Source organism: Microtus pennsylvanicus, chromosome 3 (assembly GCF_037038515.1).
Source record: "Microtus pennsylvanicus isolate mMicPen1 chromosome 3, mMicPen1.hap1, whole genome shotgun sequence".
Lineage (NCBI taxonomy): Eukaryota > Metazoa > Chordata > Mammalia > Rodentia > Cricetidae > Microtus > Microtus pennsylvanicus.
The window spans coordinates 103,533,317-103,552,021 of NC_134581.1; the positions used below are offsets into that span (position 1 = coordinate 103,533,317).

The following is an 18,705-nucleotide window of genomic DNA, read 5'->3' on the forward strand; positions in this document are numbered from 1 at the left end:
AGGCATCAGGGAAGGGCTGTGCTGTAGGGAAGGGAAGGGCAGTCACACGCCCAAGCCTGAACTGGCAATATGCACAAGCTTGCCTTCACATACTCCTGCCCCAGTCCTTCCCCGTCTCTTAGCTGGGAACAGGGGCATCTATCTGTCTGCATGCTTTCTCTTCAGTTCCTTCTCCAGTAAGATTTTCTTTAAATACTTCTGTGAATAAAGATTGTTACTGTTTCTACCCATGTCTCATATTTGAGATTTTAAAAGCCTGTCAAATGCATTTTTAGTTCCACAAATAATGAAATCATGAAAAAGTTTAAATGCTCAAATCATGAATCAGAACATGTATCTTCCCCATCAAATCGTGGTGAACACAGAACACATAAACTATGAGCGGTGAGTCACCTCTACCTACCACATGTCCTGGGGCAGATTCAGTGTAATGCTGCCCTTGATTTCATCACGGAAACACATGTAGCCTAAAGTGGCCAAGCTGATGTACAGTACTGTGACGATCGCCATGCCGATGTTCAGGGCCTGAGGGAAGCGTTTGGACTCCTTCATTTGGTTTTCCAGGGGAAGCACCTAGGAGAATACAGAACACAGCTATTTTTGAAGGAACAGGATAAAGAAACTTCAGAATAGTAGGGGTAACTAGAAAAGCTAATCTTTTGTCGTCTCATGTAAAATCTTTTCTTCGTTCCACATATACGTGCTAGTTTCCTTTGTGATGTATAGACTATGTATGTATGCGTGTGTGTGTGTGTGTGTCTGATGTCAGTTTCTTCCTCTATCATTTTCCTCCTTAGTTTTCCCCGTTAGGTCCTTCTACAGAGTGACTCACTATGTATACTTGGCTAGCCTGTCAGCTACTATGTAGCCTTGGCTAGTCTGTCGACCACTATGTAGCCTTGGCTAGTCTGTAGACCACTATGTATAGTTGGCTAGTCTGTAGACCACTATGTATACTTGGATAGTCTGTAGAACACTATGTAGCCTTGGCTAGTCTGAAGACCACTATGTAGCCTTGGCTAGTCGGTAGACCACAATGTATAGTTGGCTAGTCTGTAGACCACTATGTATAGTTGGCTAGTCTGTAGACCACTATGTATACTTGGCTAGTCTGTAGATCACTATGTATACTGGGCTAGTCTGTAGACCACAATGTATAGTTGGCTAGTCTGTAGACCACTATGTAGCCTTGGCTAGTCTGTAGACCACTACGTATACTTGGCTAGTCTGTAGACCAGCCTGGCCTCAAGTTCACAGACATCCGCCTGCCTCTGCCTCCCACATTCGGGACTAAAGGCATGTGCCCCCACACCAAGCTTCCACCTTGCATTTTGAGACAGATCTCACTGAACCTGGAGCTTCCTGGTTGGGCTAAACTGTCCAGCTGTGAGCAATAGGGATTCCCAGTCTCCGTGTCCCAGCACCAGCATCACACCTGCACCCAGCTTTTTACGTGGGGGGTGGGCTCATCCTTATGCAGCAAGCACTTACCAACACACCTCCTCCTCAGCCCCTGTGCTCAGATTTTTATATTACATTATTTTTTGATTCCTAAAAAGATTTGAAGATCAGCTCTCAGCAGGCAACCTGCAGATTATTTTTATACACCTTTTCTGGTCAGATTAATTTTAGATTTGTTTTTTAAATGCCAAGGGAAACATAGATGGCTCCCACGTGCCCCCGGAGCAGCTCTCCCACGATTAACACTTTCTATGCCAGTTGTCACACTAAGCCAACACTGGACTCCGTTTCAATTTCTCTAGCTGCTCCATGGATGACCTTTCTCTGCAGCAGGAGCCCATCCAGGACACCGCACTGACTGCTCTGAGTCTGTCCGTCGCTCCCTTGGTCTCCTGTGGTCTGGCTGGCTTCTCAATCTCTCTGCTCGATGCCTTGACTTGTGGAACTGCTTTGTACAACATCCCTCTAACTGAGTTTGTTCCAGTGCCTTCCTTGTTACCAGACAGGACCATGGTTTTAGAGAAGGACATCGCACCCTGGTGTGCTTCAGTCATCACCACTGAAAAGCCACCTCCCACCCCCTCATTATACTCTGGGTCTCTAACTCTACCGATTCCCTAAGAACTAAGTGAGAATGACCTATACCTGCTGGAGGGAGGCGGCTCTACTAGGGAGTCTGTCTCGTAGTCATTAGCTCAACCCTTTAATTACCGTGGGCTTCTGGAGAAGCCATGCACACTGCACCACAACCCGACATTCTGTCATGGACTCTGCCACTTAACCTACCAGCCTGGGGCGCTGTGTACTCGCAGGCGAGTGACTAGCAGATGTGTGACTAGCAGATGTATGACTAGCAGGTGTGTGACTAGCAGGTGTGTGACTAGCAGATGTGTGACTAGCAGATGTGTGACTAGCAGATGTGTGACTAGCAGATGTGTGACTAGCAGATGTGTGACTAGCAGATGTGTGACTAGCAGATGTGTGACTAGCAGATGTGTGACTAGCAGATGTGTAACTAGCAGGCGAGTGACTAGCAGATGTGTGACTAGCAGATGTGTGACTAGCAGGCGAGTGACTAGCAGATGTGTGACTAGCAGGCGAGTGACTAGCAGATGTGTGACTAGCAGATGTGTGACTAGCAGATGTGTGACTAGCAGATGTGTGACTAGCAGATGTGTGACTAGCAGATGTGTGACTAGCAGATGTGTGACTAGCAGATGTGTGACTAGCAGGCGAGTGACTAGCAGATGTGTGACTAGCAGGCATGTGTGCAGCTCCGGTGCTCACACCTCACTGTCGCTGTGAGCACCCCTTCCTCTCTGGCCTGTACAGAGCCCCACATTCATGCTGAATCCCATGGTTCAGTCTTCATCAGACATTCTTCCCCACAGAACACGATTCCTTCCTCAGAGCATGGCTTCTAGAATCAAGATCTCCGAGTCGAGTGTGCTGAGTGAGGAGTGTTGCTTCTGAGCCCTCAGAAGACAGAGCCAGTTAAAGCTCGTAGACAGATGAATACACGCACATCTGTAACTGTTCTACAGCGTGTAGGGGGAGCAGGAGACAGTGAAAGCTCGTACACAGGTGAATACACACATGCACATCTGTAACTACTCTTTGACAATAACTCTGTAATTATTTCCACAACCTTCAAATATTCTAGTCCATAGCATGTGATGTTTGGGCTGGCTGGCCAACATGCAAACCTGATGGTCTGAGTTTGGTCACCAGAACCCAAAAGGGTCTGGGTGTGCTGGCTCACATCTCTAATCCCACCATTCCTGTGTGAGGTGGCGGGTGGAAACAGAGAATTACCTAGACGCCCTCTGACCTAGGGCCCTGGAGAACCTCCCAGAACAACAGACACAAGAGGGTCCTCACCCCATAACGTAAGAGGAGAGAACCAACTCCTGGAAGTTGTGCTCTGAACTCCCCTGACCCACACCAATACACGTGTCTTCTTAAAAATGTGCTATTTGGGGGCTGGAGAGATTGCTCGCTGGTTAAGAGCACTGACTGAATCCCAGAGCCCATGTGGTGGCTCACAAACAGCTGTGACTCCAATTCCAAGGCTCAGCAGAATCTCCTGGCCTCCATGGAAACCAGGCATGCACACGGTGCACAGACATCTTGCAGGCAAAACAACCCCAACGCACAATAGAAAAAAAAAATGCTAGAATATGTGGGACACAAACAAAAGAAACTCATCTGTGAGTTCCACTTTCTGAAGTTATGTTATACTTACAAGAGTTCTCAGCATAACACTCTAAGGCTTTTATAGGCTTGAAATTTTTCCCAATAAAAATGCTTTTTAAAAAATCTAGCTTAATATTGTCACTTAAACTTGTTAGGATGCTGGCCTGTCACCTGACAGGATGCCCTCAGGCAGTACCCTGGCCAGCCCAGGGTCCTACGGCTGCTGTGTCACTATGCAGTATGCACGGGCACACAAAAGGTCCCTTTATTTTAAGAGACAAGTTCTGCCCATTCAGGCTCTCTCTTTCCTTCTTCTGAAAAAGCAAGCAGGTCTCTGGAAAAGACTTAGAGAACCTAAGAAACATGTCTAAGAATAAGTTTCTGGTCAGTAGAAAAACCAAACTACCTGACTGCTAGGTCTCAGACCTAGAATAGGTCTTATTCAGTTCCTGGCTCCTCCCAGCACCCCTCACCCCACCCTACCTAAAACCTCCCCTCCCAGGGGCTGGGCTCCCCCAGCCTGATTCCTACACAAGCCATTTTGGCTACACTGGCCTCTTGGCCTAGGCCTGGGGCTCCTCCCTTGCTCCCCCCACGCCCTCCTCTCCACTCAGGTCTGGTTTAGCTGGGCCATGGGTCACATTCAGCCTGGACTCCTCCCTCTGCTGTTCTCACTCTTCTATCTACAGTTCACATCTCCACACCTTAGGGGCAGTCATGACCTCCTCCTTTTCTCTCATTTTTTTCACTCACCCACCAAACTGGGAATCATGTTCTATGAATACAGGAAACTAAGCCCCACCCCAGCCCCCAAAACATGTATTTTTATACAGTTGACTATAAAAATTCTTGTGTTAAGAGTTTAAAGACAAGTAATGGCTAATTCTCACCACTCCTATGCCTTCAAAAGCAAACACAGCAGTACCAAAAAACAGAGGGTATTTCTTCCAACCGGCCACAACTGGAAGATTGTGGGGATCTGGCATGTTCTGCAGAAAAGAGAAAGAAAGAAAAAAGAAACCAAGTTACAGTTTTCTCAGGCTTCACAGAGCAGCTGGGCTTATGAATCTCAGTAAACATTTTACATCCTCCATTAAGGGTTATGCTAATAGGATACTGCAATGAAACAATGGCTGACCTTGTGTCACTGGCCAGTCCCAGGCAGCCCCTGGGCTACATCTTCTCCACACCAGAACTACGCAGGCGTACTCAGAAGTCAGAGCCCTCAGTCACCAGGCGTTACTGTGGTCTCCATGCACCCCCACTTCTTCAGTTCCCTAGGACACCTGGCTCTTCACTACTGCCCTAGCTGTCCACTGTGCAGGTCTCCTGGTTTCAGTGTGTGCTCTGATATGACACACACAGCCTACTCCCCATGCGGATGACCCCACCGCCATTCATTACCCACGGTAATGCTTCCACTCTGAAATCTAGACAGCTCTGCAGCATACCAAACCACTGACCACAACGACCTTCCTTCCGGACTCCCCAATCTGCCCCCATCACCACCACAATCTTCTCTGAAGTAGAACTCAAGGCCAAGGAACGAGACTGTGCAAACCAGAGTGTGAAAGCATGGGGGTAACGTGGGCAACGTGGAGGTTGGCGGTGATTGAGGCGCATGCAGAATTCCATGCTATGAAGAGATGTGTGACAGGGAAGCCAGGGTAGGATGAGCAGGATGCTATGTCAGCCACTTCCCTGTGCCCTTCTCTCCGCTGAGGGATCCGCCTTCTCTGCCCCACCAAGTCTAACACGTCCAGCTAAGCGATTGTGAATGTCAGAAAGACTCAGGCAACCTCCTTCCCAACCAACCCTGTCTGAGAATCCAGAGGGAGGAAAAGTGAAACGCACCCGGTATATGAGTTTCGGTGAACTGTTCGGAAATCTTATGATTATCTTGGAAGTAACATCTCTGATAGATTAGATCATGCGGAAATAACACAGGATCCTCGACTATCTTGGGGTCCCTGGTCTCTGCCTGACATAACTGAGTTAAGAGTCTGGAGACTTCAAACAGTGACCTCAGTTCTGACTGCTGCATGATCTTCAACCAGTCACAGACGTGCGCCATGGCAGTCGACCGCACGTAAAAGCAAGCAAAAGGTTGTACAGAATTACATCCATACCCATTGCTGTGACTCAAAGGCATAAACACACACAGTAACCCAATGTGCTGTCACGGGAGGCTCTATACAGCAGCACAACACTCACTCTATCAAGAGCGCTAATAGGGAAGGTGGGATGTTTGGGAACACTGACGTGAACCCACAAGCATCCTCATCAACATTCAGGCCAGATGTGGCCTCTTAGCATCTACATTAACATTATCTCCTGCAGGGAAATCAACAATGGCTGCCTGTCTGTGTGCCATGTGTGGGCAGGTCTGTCCATGTCACCTCCAAACAAAGCTTCATGTACATGGGAACAAGATCGTTACTCAGAGCACACTTACCCTGACAACATACTGGTAAATTATCACAAGACTGGCAGCCATGGAAATGTTCGCAAGGAAGGAAAGTATGAAGAGATTCTTCAGCTCACGAATGAAGACCAAGAGAATTATAAATGGGAGGAAGCAGAGCATATAGACCCTGAGGTCCACACTTCTTCTCTCACAGGCAAGAGATGGATCTGTGCTGTTGGAAACCAGCACTGTGCTCCCCAGAAGGCCTTCGTGAACCTGCAGGACAGTCACCGGGGAGGAAGAGGAAGGAGATTACCCATCCGCTTACAGTCATGAGACATAGCTAAAATAGAACTCACACCCTCTATGATCAAGCCCCATGACAGCAGTGACCAGTAAGGTCACCCCACAGCGTAGACAGCAGTGACCAGTGAAGTCATCCCTCAGTGTCTAACTGTGACAGAGGTGACCAGTGAGGTCATCCCTCAGTGTCTAACTGTGGCAGTGGTGACCAGTGAGGTCATCCCTCAGTGTCTAACAGCAACGGTGGTGACCAGTGAGGTCATCCGCCGTGCTAACCAGTTGACTAGTAAGGTTCACCAGTGTGTGAACACTGTGAACACTGTGCACACTGCCAATAAAACAGTTTCCAATCTTACACTTCTGTGACCACTGCCTGCCCTGCCCATGTGGGTGTTCCTTGCTGCCTCGGGCTGTTTGCTGAAGTCTGACTTCATGTTTTTCTCTGTGTTTCGCTTTATGCTCCTAAAAGCCTTTTATCATTCCAGCTAGAAAATACAAGTTCTCCTCCCAATCAGCCAGGGAGCCACTTCTTCTACCTCATCTCCCCATGTCTTAAAGTCTCCATTAAACTCTAGAACAGACAATGTTTCATAAGATAAAGGCATTAAACGCCCTTAGATGTTTCTTCCTTCTCCCACTCCCCAACACACACACACACACACACACACACACACACATATACACACACATCCTACCCAGTGATAAAAATCACTACCCAAGGTGGCTAACCAGGTGTGGCAGAACGTAACTGGAAACTCAATGCTTAGGAAAAGAGACACCAAGATCCTGAGTTCAAGGCCATGCACAGCTAACAAACAACATACTAGGGTAGCAACTGTGACAGGGGCTCCATTTCAGGGAAATGGCCAGTAAGCTCAGGGGATGTCAATCATGTGCACAAGACTTCCCAGTCATTACTCCAGGGAAACAGTGACACTTAAAGTCACATTACAGTTCATAAACATAAACCCCAGAGCACTGTTCCTAGAGTCACACAGGGCTTGTTGGCTACTCTCTTGAGAGAACAAGAAGAACACAGCAATGCCCAGTCATGGTGGCACACATCTGTGGTCCCAGCACTTGGGAGGTAAATGCAAGAGGATAAAAAGGTTCAAGGCCAGGCTGAGATACACAGAAAGTTCAAAATGAGTCTGAATAAGGTAAGACTATCCCAAAAGCAAGTAAAAATGGTGGGCATAGGATAACAGCTTCATCCCAGCCATCTTGCCTGATCCCAGACAAACTCTTGCCATCACGTTCCACATGAATGATGGCAGGATGGCATGTGTCTTCAGATCCTTTGTCAACAACAGCAACTACTGGACCTTAGGGATAAACACTCATCTCTCTGTCCCATGTTCTTAGCTGCTGCCTACTGTCCTGTATCTCCTACACAGAACATCAACAAGAACAATGTGACCCCAAGTATCCATGTGCATACTTCTGAGATCTGAATTTGAAATAATCAAGAAATAGTAAGCCACAACACATTCTGGTCGGAAAAAAAAAAAAGAGAGCATGGTTGATACCCTGTCAGGAGTAACAATACCAGTGACAATAACATCAGAAGTCCTACTTGTGTAAGAGACACCAAAGAAGAATCTATAAAAATGACAGCGAGTGAAACACACTGTTATCTTCAACCATGAGAAGACAAGCTGTGCTACAACGAGGCAGCAAAGCAAGCATCTCCCCGACTGCAGAAACGTACTCACTTGTTTCACGTTCTCGGCTAAGAAGACGATATAGACGCTGCAGAATCCCAGCTGCGTTATCACCAGAAAAAAGTCGACCACGCTCCTGAAAAGTCCCGGAAAGAGTGTCACTGGGGGTTCTAGCCAGGCAGCAGGCCTCGTTTCTCATTTAGCTCTTCTAAAACATTTTATAATAGCGTTTCTTCTTTTCCTTCTTAAGATAATGACCACTTAAATATTTGTCTCTCATGAAGACCATGTCAGTCAGTAAGGCGCCAGACATGACAGTGAACGTACACTTCACTCGGTTCAAAGGCAAAGATTTTTACATCATTTCCTTCTTCTGTGATTCTGCTGTGTAAGAACAGCTGCTTGTAAAATGATTCCACAGAACTATGTTCAGGCTTAGGGTGTGGCTCACGATGGAGCCTTTAGCCTAGTGTATCTAAGGACCTCCATTCGAGCATCAGCACTGGAGAAGAACTCATGCTTGGACTACACCATCCCCTCTATTCCTCAAGACTGTCCTCACCCCAGCTCAGTGTATTTCCACCCTGCCAGACTCCTGGCATTTGCACAAAGGGAAAGCACATTTGCTACTTCCTAAACCAATAAGAATGCAGAATGCAAAGAAGCATCTTTGGTAAATTTTCTCTGTTCTTATTTTATATTGAGATGCTCTAGAAAGTTCCAAACACAAAACAGTTATATAGAAAGAGGGAGCAACTATTGCCAGACATCATCTGGACATGGCAGGCCCCAGGTACAACATCTTGCACGCTGGTCTTGGAGCATGAAGAGAGTACAGTGTCAGACTGACTGACTGGTGATTTATAACTCCTGTCAGCGGCCATCACCATCATCAAACAGTCAACAGGCAGAGACTAGAACCAGAGTCTATCCAACTGTAAGGGCCACTTACTGCCTTCACACAACTGCCATACTTTGAGTTATGTCTTATTCAATGAAAACAGTTAAAATTAGCATAACGTCAGCACAGAGACATTAGAAGCAAAGCCAGTGCTCACCGCCCCCACGCCGCCTGCCGCTGAAGACAACTCCATGGGCTGGCCTCCATTGCAAAACTCACAGTATCACTGTACCCCAGTGTTGACTTCTTAAACCTGCAATGTAATGGCACACAACAGAGGGAAGCATTAAATTGGTCTATAAGGCCATCCCATGAAAACAGCATCACATACAGATGTGTGAGCTCAGGATATACATTAGCAGATCCGTTTGCAAAGAGCAAATAAATATCCTTGTGCCCATGAACATGAGTGAAGCAATTTCAAAATATCATCAGCCCTGTTGCAGGCATATAAAGTTTTATCTGCTGCTGTAGTTTTCCTATCTGTAGAATTCAGACAGCTTTGTATTGGTGCTTCATTGATTTAAATACTTCAAGCACCTAAAAACACCAAGTCTACAGTTCACCTGCAGAAGAACATCCTGTGAGAGCAGTGTGTAATAGTTCCATAGAAACGGGCTCATGCAATCTTCAGAACATCTCCGTGAAGCCAGTGTCACTTCTCGGTTCTCTACTCCACTGTCTTCTTTAGAGTACGCATCATTATTTAAACAACGTACATGATATAAACAGCTTCAAGAACATTTAATTAAAGTGCTGGGACCAGACCACTGGTTTGCTATAACATGGAGCATTTTTAAAGGCCGATTTATTGTCCAGTAGAACATTTCATGATATGGAACTAAAAGGGGATATTTTATTTTTCTAAGCTCTGCCCCAAACTGAATCACCAATGAACTGAAGACCCGGAACGATCATGGCAAGTGCACAGCTGCTTGGCTTCCTCTTCCACTAAATACAAGAACCACCCATGTCCCCCGTAGAGCACCTTTTGAAAGGCTATAGTCACGATGACTCAGCAGCTAAAGGACTTGTCACAAAAGCCCCCACCAGCCCGGGTTCGAGCCAGGAAGCCTGGACAAGTGGAGGAAAGTACTGACTGCACAGAGTCCTCTCACTTTCCCATGTTCACTGTGTCATACAAGTCTTACATACATACATCATATACACACAGCAATATCTAACACGAGGAAAGAAAGAACAGTCATCCCTTCTTACCCACAAGTTCCTCATGTGTGGGTTAACTAACTGCATACGGAAAATTCATGAAAAATCATGTCTGTGATGTTTACATACACAACTTTAATTCTTGTCATTATTTAGTGAATACTTTAGAGTAATAATGTGCATAGCATTTACACTGTATTAAAAATGATTACAGCATCTGGAAGGTTGTACATCATCTTCTGTGAGGAACTTGAGCACTTGCAGGTTTCCATGGGGATCCTGGAATCAGTTCTCTAAGAACACTAAGGGATGACTATGGACAGATGCTGACAATATTAACTCCAGAATATGCTGGCCTGTGCCATGGTCACCCACATTAACTCCAGATGATGCTGGCCTGTGCCATGGTCATTATTAGCTGGGTCAGGCAGAGGAAGAAACAACCTCCAGATGCAAAGCACAATAGATACATGAGACAAAGACGCTCTAAGCAAACAGAAGCTTTACAATGAATCAAATCAACTTAATGAGTCCACATTTACCTCTGACATAGAAAGTGACTGCAACGTACCAATATGTGCATACAGTGGACGGAAATAATTCCTATAAACACAAGGCTGATTGGTCCAAGCTGTGGAGAAGAAAACATGAAAGGTTGAAATATTCATTTTTAAAAAGTGAGTGAGCTTGTAAGCAATGAGTCAATGGCCAATTCATTTACAGTGAGAAAACTGTTAAATCCATTGATTAAATTGCCATAGGCATGGGGAAAATTAGTAATTTTAACACAGAGGTTTGTTTTCAGGTAATATTTTAAAAAATGATGCTATCTTGCAGACTTGGTGACTAAAGCCTGTGTTACTGAGTACAGACACTGAGCAAGGAATACAGAATACAATGTCACATCCAGTGCTGGAGGACAAATGTATGGAATCAGTGTCCACCTCTGTAGTACACACTTACATCCCCTGTCTAGACAAAAAAAAAAATATTTAACTTTCTACAGATTGCTCTTAGAAAACCCACATAAGTGTCAAAGATAGCACTTAGGAGATAACTGTTTCAAACGATTCATGAAAAGTTTCAAGTGTGTACTCTCCAGACTCAAAGTGATGCCTGGATCAGGGTGGGCAGCAGATTCAAGGGATGCCTGGATCAGGGTGGGTAGCAGACTCAAAGGGATGCCTGGATCAGGGTGGGTAGCAGACTCAAAGGGATGCCTGGATCAGGGTGGGTAGCAGACTCAAAAGGATGCCTGGATCAGGGTGGGCAGCAGATTCAAGGGATGCCTAGATCAGGGTGGGTAGCAGAACCAGGCAAAACTTACCTGAACAATCAAAATCCTTTACACACAGGACTATTAAACCCAGAAAAATGGGATAGCTACAACCTCTATGGAAGCCAATACATTTAAAAAGTTACGTCTAATTTACTTCATCCATGAACCTGTCTCAACATGGTTCTCAAATGCAGCAATTATACTGCCTCTAGCACTTTTTTGATATCTGTGTTTAAAAGACATCATTACTCATTTCAACTATTTTTCTTAGGTATAAATACTGCATGCACACTTACTCTGACTCTAAAATACTAATGAAGTTACATCATAAATATAATCCATTCCCTTAATATATTAGCTGTTGTGGGCACACTGCGTAAGCCACTGACAACATGCCAAAAATGAGACACAGCCAACTTCAGAAATCAAGACTTGGGTTAGGTTTGAGAGTCTGTTGTTGCTAAATGTTAAAAATAAGCAATCACATAGAGATGAAAACAGTAATTCCCACTCTGGTTTAGGTGCCATGATTACAGTTCACATAATTATACCAGAACAGCGGTCAACGGCCACCTACATGCCACCTGGCCAGGTTACACTGGATGAGGTGAGAATCATCCTTACAGACAACTAACTGTCTCTAGAGTGGAGAGCACAGACAGCCTTACCACAATGCCGGCATTCTTTATTGCCAAGGGGAGTCCTAAAAGGCCGGTTCCAATGTTCCCCTTAAGAAGATGCATCAGCGTCTGCATGAATCTGGAACGAGAAAGCCATAAGAGTTAAGCGTTTGACCTAGAGACCTTGGCAACGAACAAAACAATGGTTCCCATCCCACCAGCAGGCAAGAGGACACCCTAGGGTCGAGTGCCATCTTTACTCAATAAAAGCCAAGTAAAAAGAATTACTGTGGAAATTAAACGAAATGTTTAGTCAGTGTTGGGCATGTAGAACAGTAATTTAAACCTGGTTTTCTTATATCTGCTTTGCTGCTCTGGTGTCGAGAACCCTGAGGAAGTGGCTGGTAAAACAAGACTTACTGGCCCTGATAACTATGGTTCTAAACATCTGATCTATGATTGTCACCCTAAAAGTAAGTTATAAAACAATTATTTATACAGGTTTTAACACTATACTCAGGTAAAGTAATTTCTATTATCACGAGCTCCCTCAGGACTTGACTGGAGGAGGTCTTCTTGACCAAGAAGAAACAAACTGAAATTAAGAGAAGCACAAACTTCAAACTCATGGAAGGAAAATAGCTGGCAAGAGTCACTCAGTATTTTAGTTCATACAGGATCAAATTTCAGGTGAGTGTGTTTAACCACTAAGTTACTACTAAAGCATACATTCAGTGATGACAAGACACCAACAGTTATAACCCACGCTGCCAGCAGCCTATCTCCTCATTCTGCACGAGCCCCACCCTCCGAGAAGCCGTTCTCCTAACACTTAACCCTTCTGTCTCCTCGCTGGCATGGTTCTTTGAGGGACACAGGATTCGATATCTCTCACCACTGGAGAAATCCCCACGCTGCTCAGTATCCTGATCTCCTTCTCTCATATACTACAAACATCTAGGATTCTGACTCCTCATCTTCTGCATCACCTCTGTCATCTGTAGCATCCTGTCAGACACCCAGAGCTGTGGGAGACCAAGAAACGCACACGGTGTCGGCAGAGCCGAGGGCCCACGACACTTACGAAATCCCATGCTGCCCGTCAAGCTGATAGTGCTTCTGCACTGGCAGGATCATCTGTTCCTGCTCCTCATCCGACGTCCCATCGAAATTCTGCTCGTTTATTAAGGGCCTCATCACGTCCATATCTAAAAAACAGAAACAGTCTAGTACCACTGCTTGTAAATCTGAGGTAAGGCTACAACTCGTGAACTTTAAGTATCAGGAAGTACCAGGCTAGAGAGATGAAATGGCTCACTAGATAAAACGACGAACCCACAAGTTTAAGGACCTGAGTTCTGATCCTTGGCACTCACACAGAAGCCAGGTAGCCATGGCAGCTGCTTGTAACATTTGCACTAGGGAAACATAAAGACAACAAGCTGAGTGGCTAACCAGACTAGCAAGATACCATAAACTCTGAATTTAGTGAAAGATCTTTTCTCTATAAATAAAGTGGAAAACAACCTAGGAAGACACCTAAGGTCAACTTCAGGCCTATACACACACACAACACACATGTGCACACACACACACGTGCATACCTACACATGCAAGCATTCCTACACTACAATGCTCACATGTACACACACACACGTGCACACCTACACATGTAAGCATTCCTACACTCTACAATGCTCACACGCACACACACACGTGCACACCTACACATGCAAGCATTCCTACACTCTACAATGCTCACACACACACACACGTGCACACCTACACATGCAAGCATTCCTACACTCTACAATGCTCACATGCACACACATACACATATGCACACCTACACATGTAAGCATTCCTACACTCTACAATGCTCACACGCACACACACACGTGCACACCTACACATGCAAGCATTCCTACACTCTACAATGCTCACACACACACACACACACGTGCACACCTACACATGCAAGCATTCCTACACTCTACAATGCTCACACACACACACACGTGCACACCTACACATGCAAGCATTCCTACACTCTACTATGCTCACACACACACACACACATATGCACACCTACACATGTAAGCATTCCTACACTCTACAATGCTCACACACACACACACGTGCACACCTACATGTGTAAGCATTCCTACACTCTACAATGCTCACACACACACACACGTGCACACCTACACATGCAAGCATTCCTACACTCTACAATGCTCACACGCACACACATACACATATGCACACCTACACATGTAAGCATTCCTATACTCTACAATGCTCACACGCACACACACACGTGCACACCTACATGTGTAAGCATTCCTACACTCTACAATGCTCACACACACACACACGTGCACACCTACATGTGTAAGCATTCCTACACTCTGCACTGTTCATATGCACACACACATGTGCACACCTATACACACAAACATTCCTACACAGGTGCATGTGTAGCAACACACGTGCAAGTATGAATACACTCTGCACACACACACATGCATGTGCACACCCACACATGCAAACATGCCTACATTCTGCCTTGAGCGCACGTGTGTGCACACACACAAACACACACACACATACACTATGAAATGCCATCTGTATTCATTGCAACCGAGTATCTTAGTTCATGTTAGCCCCGAGTCTTGATGTTGTCACAAAGAAAAAAATCAGACTTACTTTCTGGGTGTTCTATTGGATTACATACAGTGTAGAAGAAAAAACTTAAGTAATACAGAAAGTTCTTGCTTTATACACATGAAGTTTACAGGACAGGAAATGTGAAGAAATAATGAAATATATTTTCCAGTGTTCTCATCTCTAACAAAGTTTTTGTGTGACTATTCCTTGCTGCCCTCTTACTGCAATAGAAACCACTCAATCTGAATTAAGACTGAAATACAAAGCCAAGCATGGTGGTGCACGCCTTTAATCCCAGAGCTCAGGAGGCAGAGATAGACAGGTCTCTGTGACTTTGATGCCAGCCTGGTCTACAAAGTGAGTTCCCAGACAGTCAGGACTGTTACACAGAGAAACCCTGTCTTGAAAAAAAAACAAAACAAACAAACAAAAAACAATGAAGTACAGAGATTTTAAAGGCAAACACTTTGATCTACCACTCACAGTGAGCTGACACACCAGGGGATGGAATACCTATAGCTAGAAATGATCAACCTCACTCTTCAAACTTCTCATTTTACAGTAATTTCAGGTTTAAATCTGCAGCAACAGGAAACATACTAACTTTCGCCATTTGATGCAACTGCTTTTTCCCTCTCAAAGGAAGACTCGGTTCCATCAGTTACTGCAGCACTAACACACATGATCCCGGTTCACTCTGTCTTGAAATTCCACACTCGAGTGCTCTCTTCCCCAGGAGTTCCCCATCAACTCCTCTGAGCTGCTTCAGGACAGGTCAAAAGCACAGCCACAGACTCCATTGTCCTGGGCTCTTCTGCTGGTCACCTCTGTCATTGTGTCTTTGGGGATGTTTGTAGTTCTCCTTACCTTTTTACTGTCTATAGACAGTTTGAAGATGTTTAAATCATGTGTACGTGTGCATCTGTGTGTGGGTCTGTGCGAGACTGAGTGCAGTGCCTGCAGAGGACAGCAGGAGGCCTAAGATCCCTGGGAACTGGAACTACAGGTGGGTACCAGAACCTAAACGCAGGTACTCTGCAAGAAAGAGCAGTGTACACTACCAGCTGAGCATCTTTCCAGCCTGCCTTGACAGTTTTGAATGTTATACAGTTTCTGCCTATGCATGCTATCGATCAAATGTGAACTGTCCACTGGCTCTGCTCCCCTGGGCACTGCTGCTTAGGGAGACTGGACCTTCAGAGGTGGAGCCTGACTCACAGTGAGTATCTAGACAGGGCAGGCCCTGAGGTGCACAGCTCAGCCTGCTTTCTGCGGTCTCTACCTTTTGACCCACTGAAAAGCGAGCAAGCAGCTCATGCATGCTCCCACCAGGCGAGGGCCACCTGAAACCACGTGCCATCTGCCACCATGTTTTCCCTGCCATGACAGACTGTAGCCCCTTCTCCTGTTGCCACCTCGTGTTCTGTTTCTGAATGTATTGTTTTCTGTAATGTTCTTCCCATCATGTCTCCATCTGTACCTTAGATTTAGATCTATAGTTCTCTGACATTCCCTCAACCATCCAGAAGCTTATGCCAACTAGAGTGTCTCAGATAGGCCTCGGAGGGCTCGCTAACAAACTGACATGCTCCACTCCTGAACAATCTCAACCAATCACCTTGTTTGGGGGGGGTGTTTGCCCCGGGGCCCCAAACAGCCTATAAAACCATCCATGTGCGCTTGTTTGTTCCCTTGTTTCCTGCTCTTCACTGGAACCCTGGTTTTGTAAGCTCTCCCCTTATTAAAGCTAAATATATTATATTAAGCTAGCCTGGTTAATTCTGTTTGCCGTTCGTTTACACCATATCATCTGGCGCCCTAAAGTGTGTTTTTTTTAACTACCCCAGTCGCTCCACGTTGGGCGCCACTCTGTAGTAGTGCAAGCGGCGGGCTGTGTTCTGCCTGGCTCCCAACCGCCTGGCTAGCTTATGCTCTGAAATAATTACACGGAAACTGTATTCTTTCAAACACTGCTTGGCCCATTAGCTCTAGCCTCTTACTGGCTAACTCTCACATCTTGATTAACCCATATTTAATAATCTGTGTAGCACCACAAGGTGGTTGCTTACCAAGAAAGATTCAGCATGTCTTAACCTGCGTCTGTCTCGGAGAGGAGAATCATGGCGACTGCCTGGCTCAGCTTCTTTCTCCCAGCATTCTGTTCTGTCTACTCCACCTACCTAATTTTCTGTCCTATCAGGCCAAGCAGTTTTCTTTATTAATTAACCAATGAAAGCAACAGATAAGATACAAGACCCACCTCTATCACACCCCAAAGTTTCTGGCTCAGGTCCTTGGCTGGAACTGCAAGTCAGGCCTCAAGACCCTGATGTGGGGGGACTTGCTCACTCTCAGAACACAGTCCTAGCAGGTTCTTCAGAAAGAACTCACCTCTACGCTATTCTCTGGGGATTCAACCTTCATTCAAACTTAGCATACAAAGTACTGGGTCTCATGATACTTCCATACATGCTCTGCTTTTGTTCATCTTCCCCCTTACTTCCCCTGCTTTCCTCCCCTGACTCCCCTTCCCAGGAGCCTCTTCTGTTTCTATGCCACTCCTCAACTCTTCCTTAAGACCTCATTTTCCCCCTCTCACGGTGCCCTTCCTAGTTTCTAGTCTTCCAGGACTCTACACAGGACTAGCATAGCCAAGCCATGGGGCAGCTCTATTTTTGTCTTTTGTTTTATTTTGCTTTGGGTTCTGGGTTTTTGTTTTTTATTTATTTTTTTTTTAGGAAAATCTGGTATTTCCACAACAGCTGTGCCAGCTCACATTTCCACCAGCAGGAAGCACTCTTTCCCACATCCTCACCAGCACTTGCTGGCTTCTGCTTCTCTGCATTTGGTTAATGTGTCCCACAATCCAGCTATCTAAAGGGCTAGGTGTAAAATCCTCAGCTCGCACTTGCCTTGCCTTTCTATAGCTTTTCCTGAGTGCTCCAATACCAGCCTTATCTTCTTGGTCACTCAGTGATTTGTCCTTTGACCTAGAGGGCCTAATGACCTATTGTATCCTTTTTCTCTTTAACTCCTTATTGATTCTTTGTGGATTTCACATAAAGCACCCCAACTCATCTCCCTGTCCCTTTGTATCCACCCTCTGCTCTTGCAACCTCCCCCACAAAAAAAGACAAAAACTAAAAAAGAAAATTAAAAAGAAAAAAGAAATCTCATCATGGAAGCTGGAGCCCTGCCATTAGCCACACAGTCTACCCTCAGTCTATACATCTTTACTTGTAAGTCTTCACTGCAGTGAGTCACTGGTCTGGCTCCTGCTACCTTGGCGTTGGCTCACTCACACCTCCACGACCAGTGCCAGCTCTCCTGTGCTGCTCAGGTGAGGTGCAGGGCCTTCTCTCCTGTGCTGCTCAGGTGAGGTGCAGGGCCTTCTCTCCTGTGCTGCTCAGGTGAGGTGCAGGGCCTTCTCTCTTGTGCTGCTCAGGTGAGGTGCAGGGCCTTCTCTCCTGTGCTGCTCAGGTGAGGTGCAGGGCCTTCTCTCCTGTGCTGCTCAGGTGAGGTGCAGGGCCTTCTCTCCTGTGCTGCTCAGGTGAGGTGCAGGGCCTTCTCTCCTGTGCTGCTCAGGTGAGGTGCAGGGCCTTCTCTCCTGTGCTGCTCAGGTGAGGTGCAGGGCCTTCTCTCCTGTGCTGCTCAGGTGAGGTGCAGGGCCTTCTCTCCTGTGCTGCTCAGGTGAGGTGCAGGGCCTTCTCTCCTGTGCTGCTCAGGTGAGGTGCAGAGCCTTCTCTCCTGTGCTGCTCAGGTGAGGTGCAGGGCCTTCTCTCCTGTGCTGCTCAGGTGAGGTGCAGGGCCTTCTCTCCTGTGCTGCTCAGGTGAGGTGCAGGGCCTTCTCTCCTGTGCTGCTCAGGTGAGGTGCAGGGCCTTCTCTCCTGTGCTGCTCAGGTGAGGTGCAGGGCCTTCTCTCCTGTGCTGCTCAGGTGAGGTGCAGGGCCTTCTCTCCTGTGCTGCTCAGGTGAGGTGCAGGGCCTTCTCTCCTATGCTGCTCAGGTGAGGTGCAGGGCCTTCTCTCCTATGCTGCT

At 46.2% G+C, this 18,705-nt stretch overlaps 1 protein-coding gene across 4 annotated transcripts in view; it reads right to left on the reverse strand.

The window, feature by feature from the left end:
- Slc36a4 (solute carrier family 36 member 4) overlaps window positions 1-18,705 on the reverse strand; it is a 39,685-nt gene that overhangs the window by 8,817 nt on the left and 12,163 nt on the right. For 2 of the 4 annotated variants that reach the window (XM_075966768.1, XM_075966767.1), the window contains exons 2-9: window positions 13,083-13,206; window positions 12,047-12,137; window positions 10,642-10,730; window positions 9,090-9,185; window positions 8,083-8,167; window positions 6,113-6,340; window positions 4,548-4,646; window positions 404-573 (exon numbers count right to left, since the gene is read on the reverse strand). In XM_075966768.1, the coding sequence (XP_075822883.1) occupies window positions 404-573; window positions 4,548-4,646; window positions 6,113-6,340; window positions 8,083-8,167; window positions 9,090-9,185; window positions 10,642-10,730; window positions 12,047-12,137; window positions 13,083-13,206 (982 nt within the window). The remainder of the gene's footprint in view (window positions 1-403; window positions 574-4,547; window positions 4,647-6,112; window positions 6,341-8,082; window positions 8,168-9,089; window positions 9,186-10,641; window positions 10,731-12,046; window positions 12,138-13,082; window positions 13,207-18,705) is intronic. The other 2 variants (XM_075966769.1, XM_075966770.1) reach the window with 1 other exon arrangement.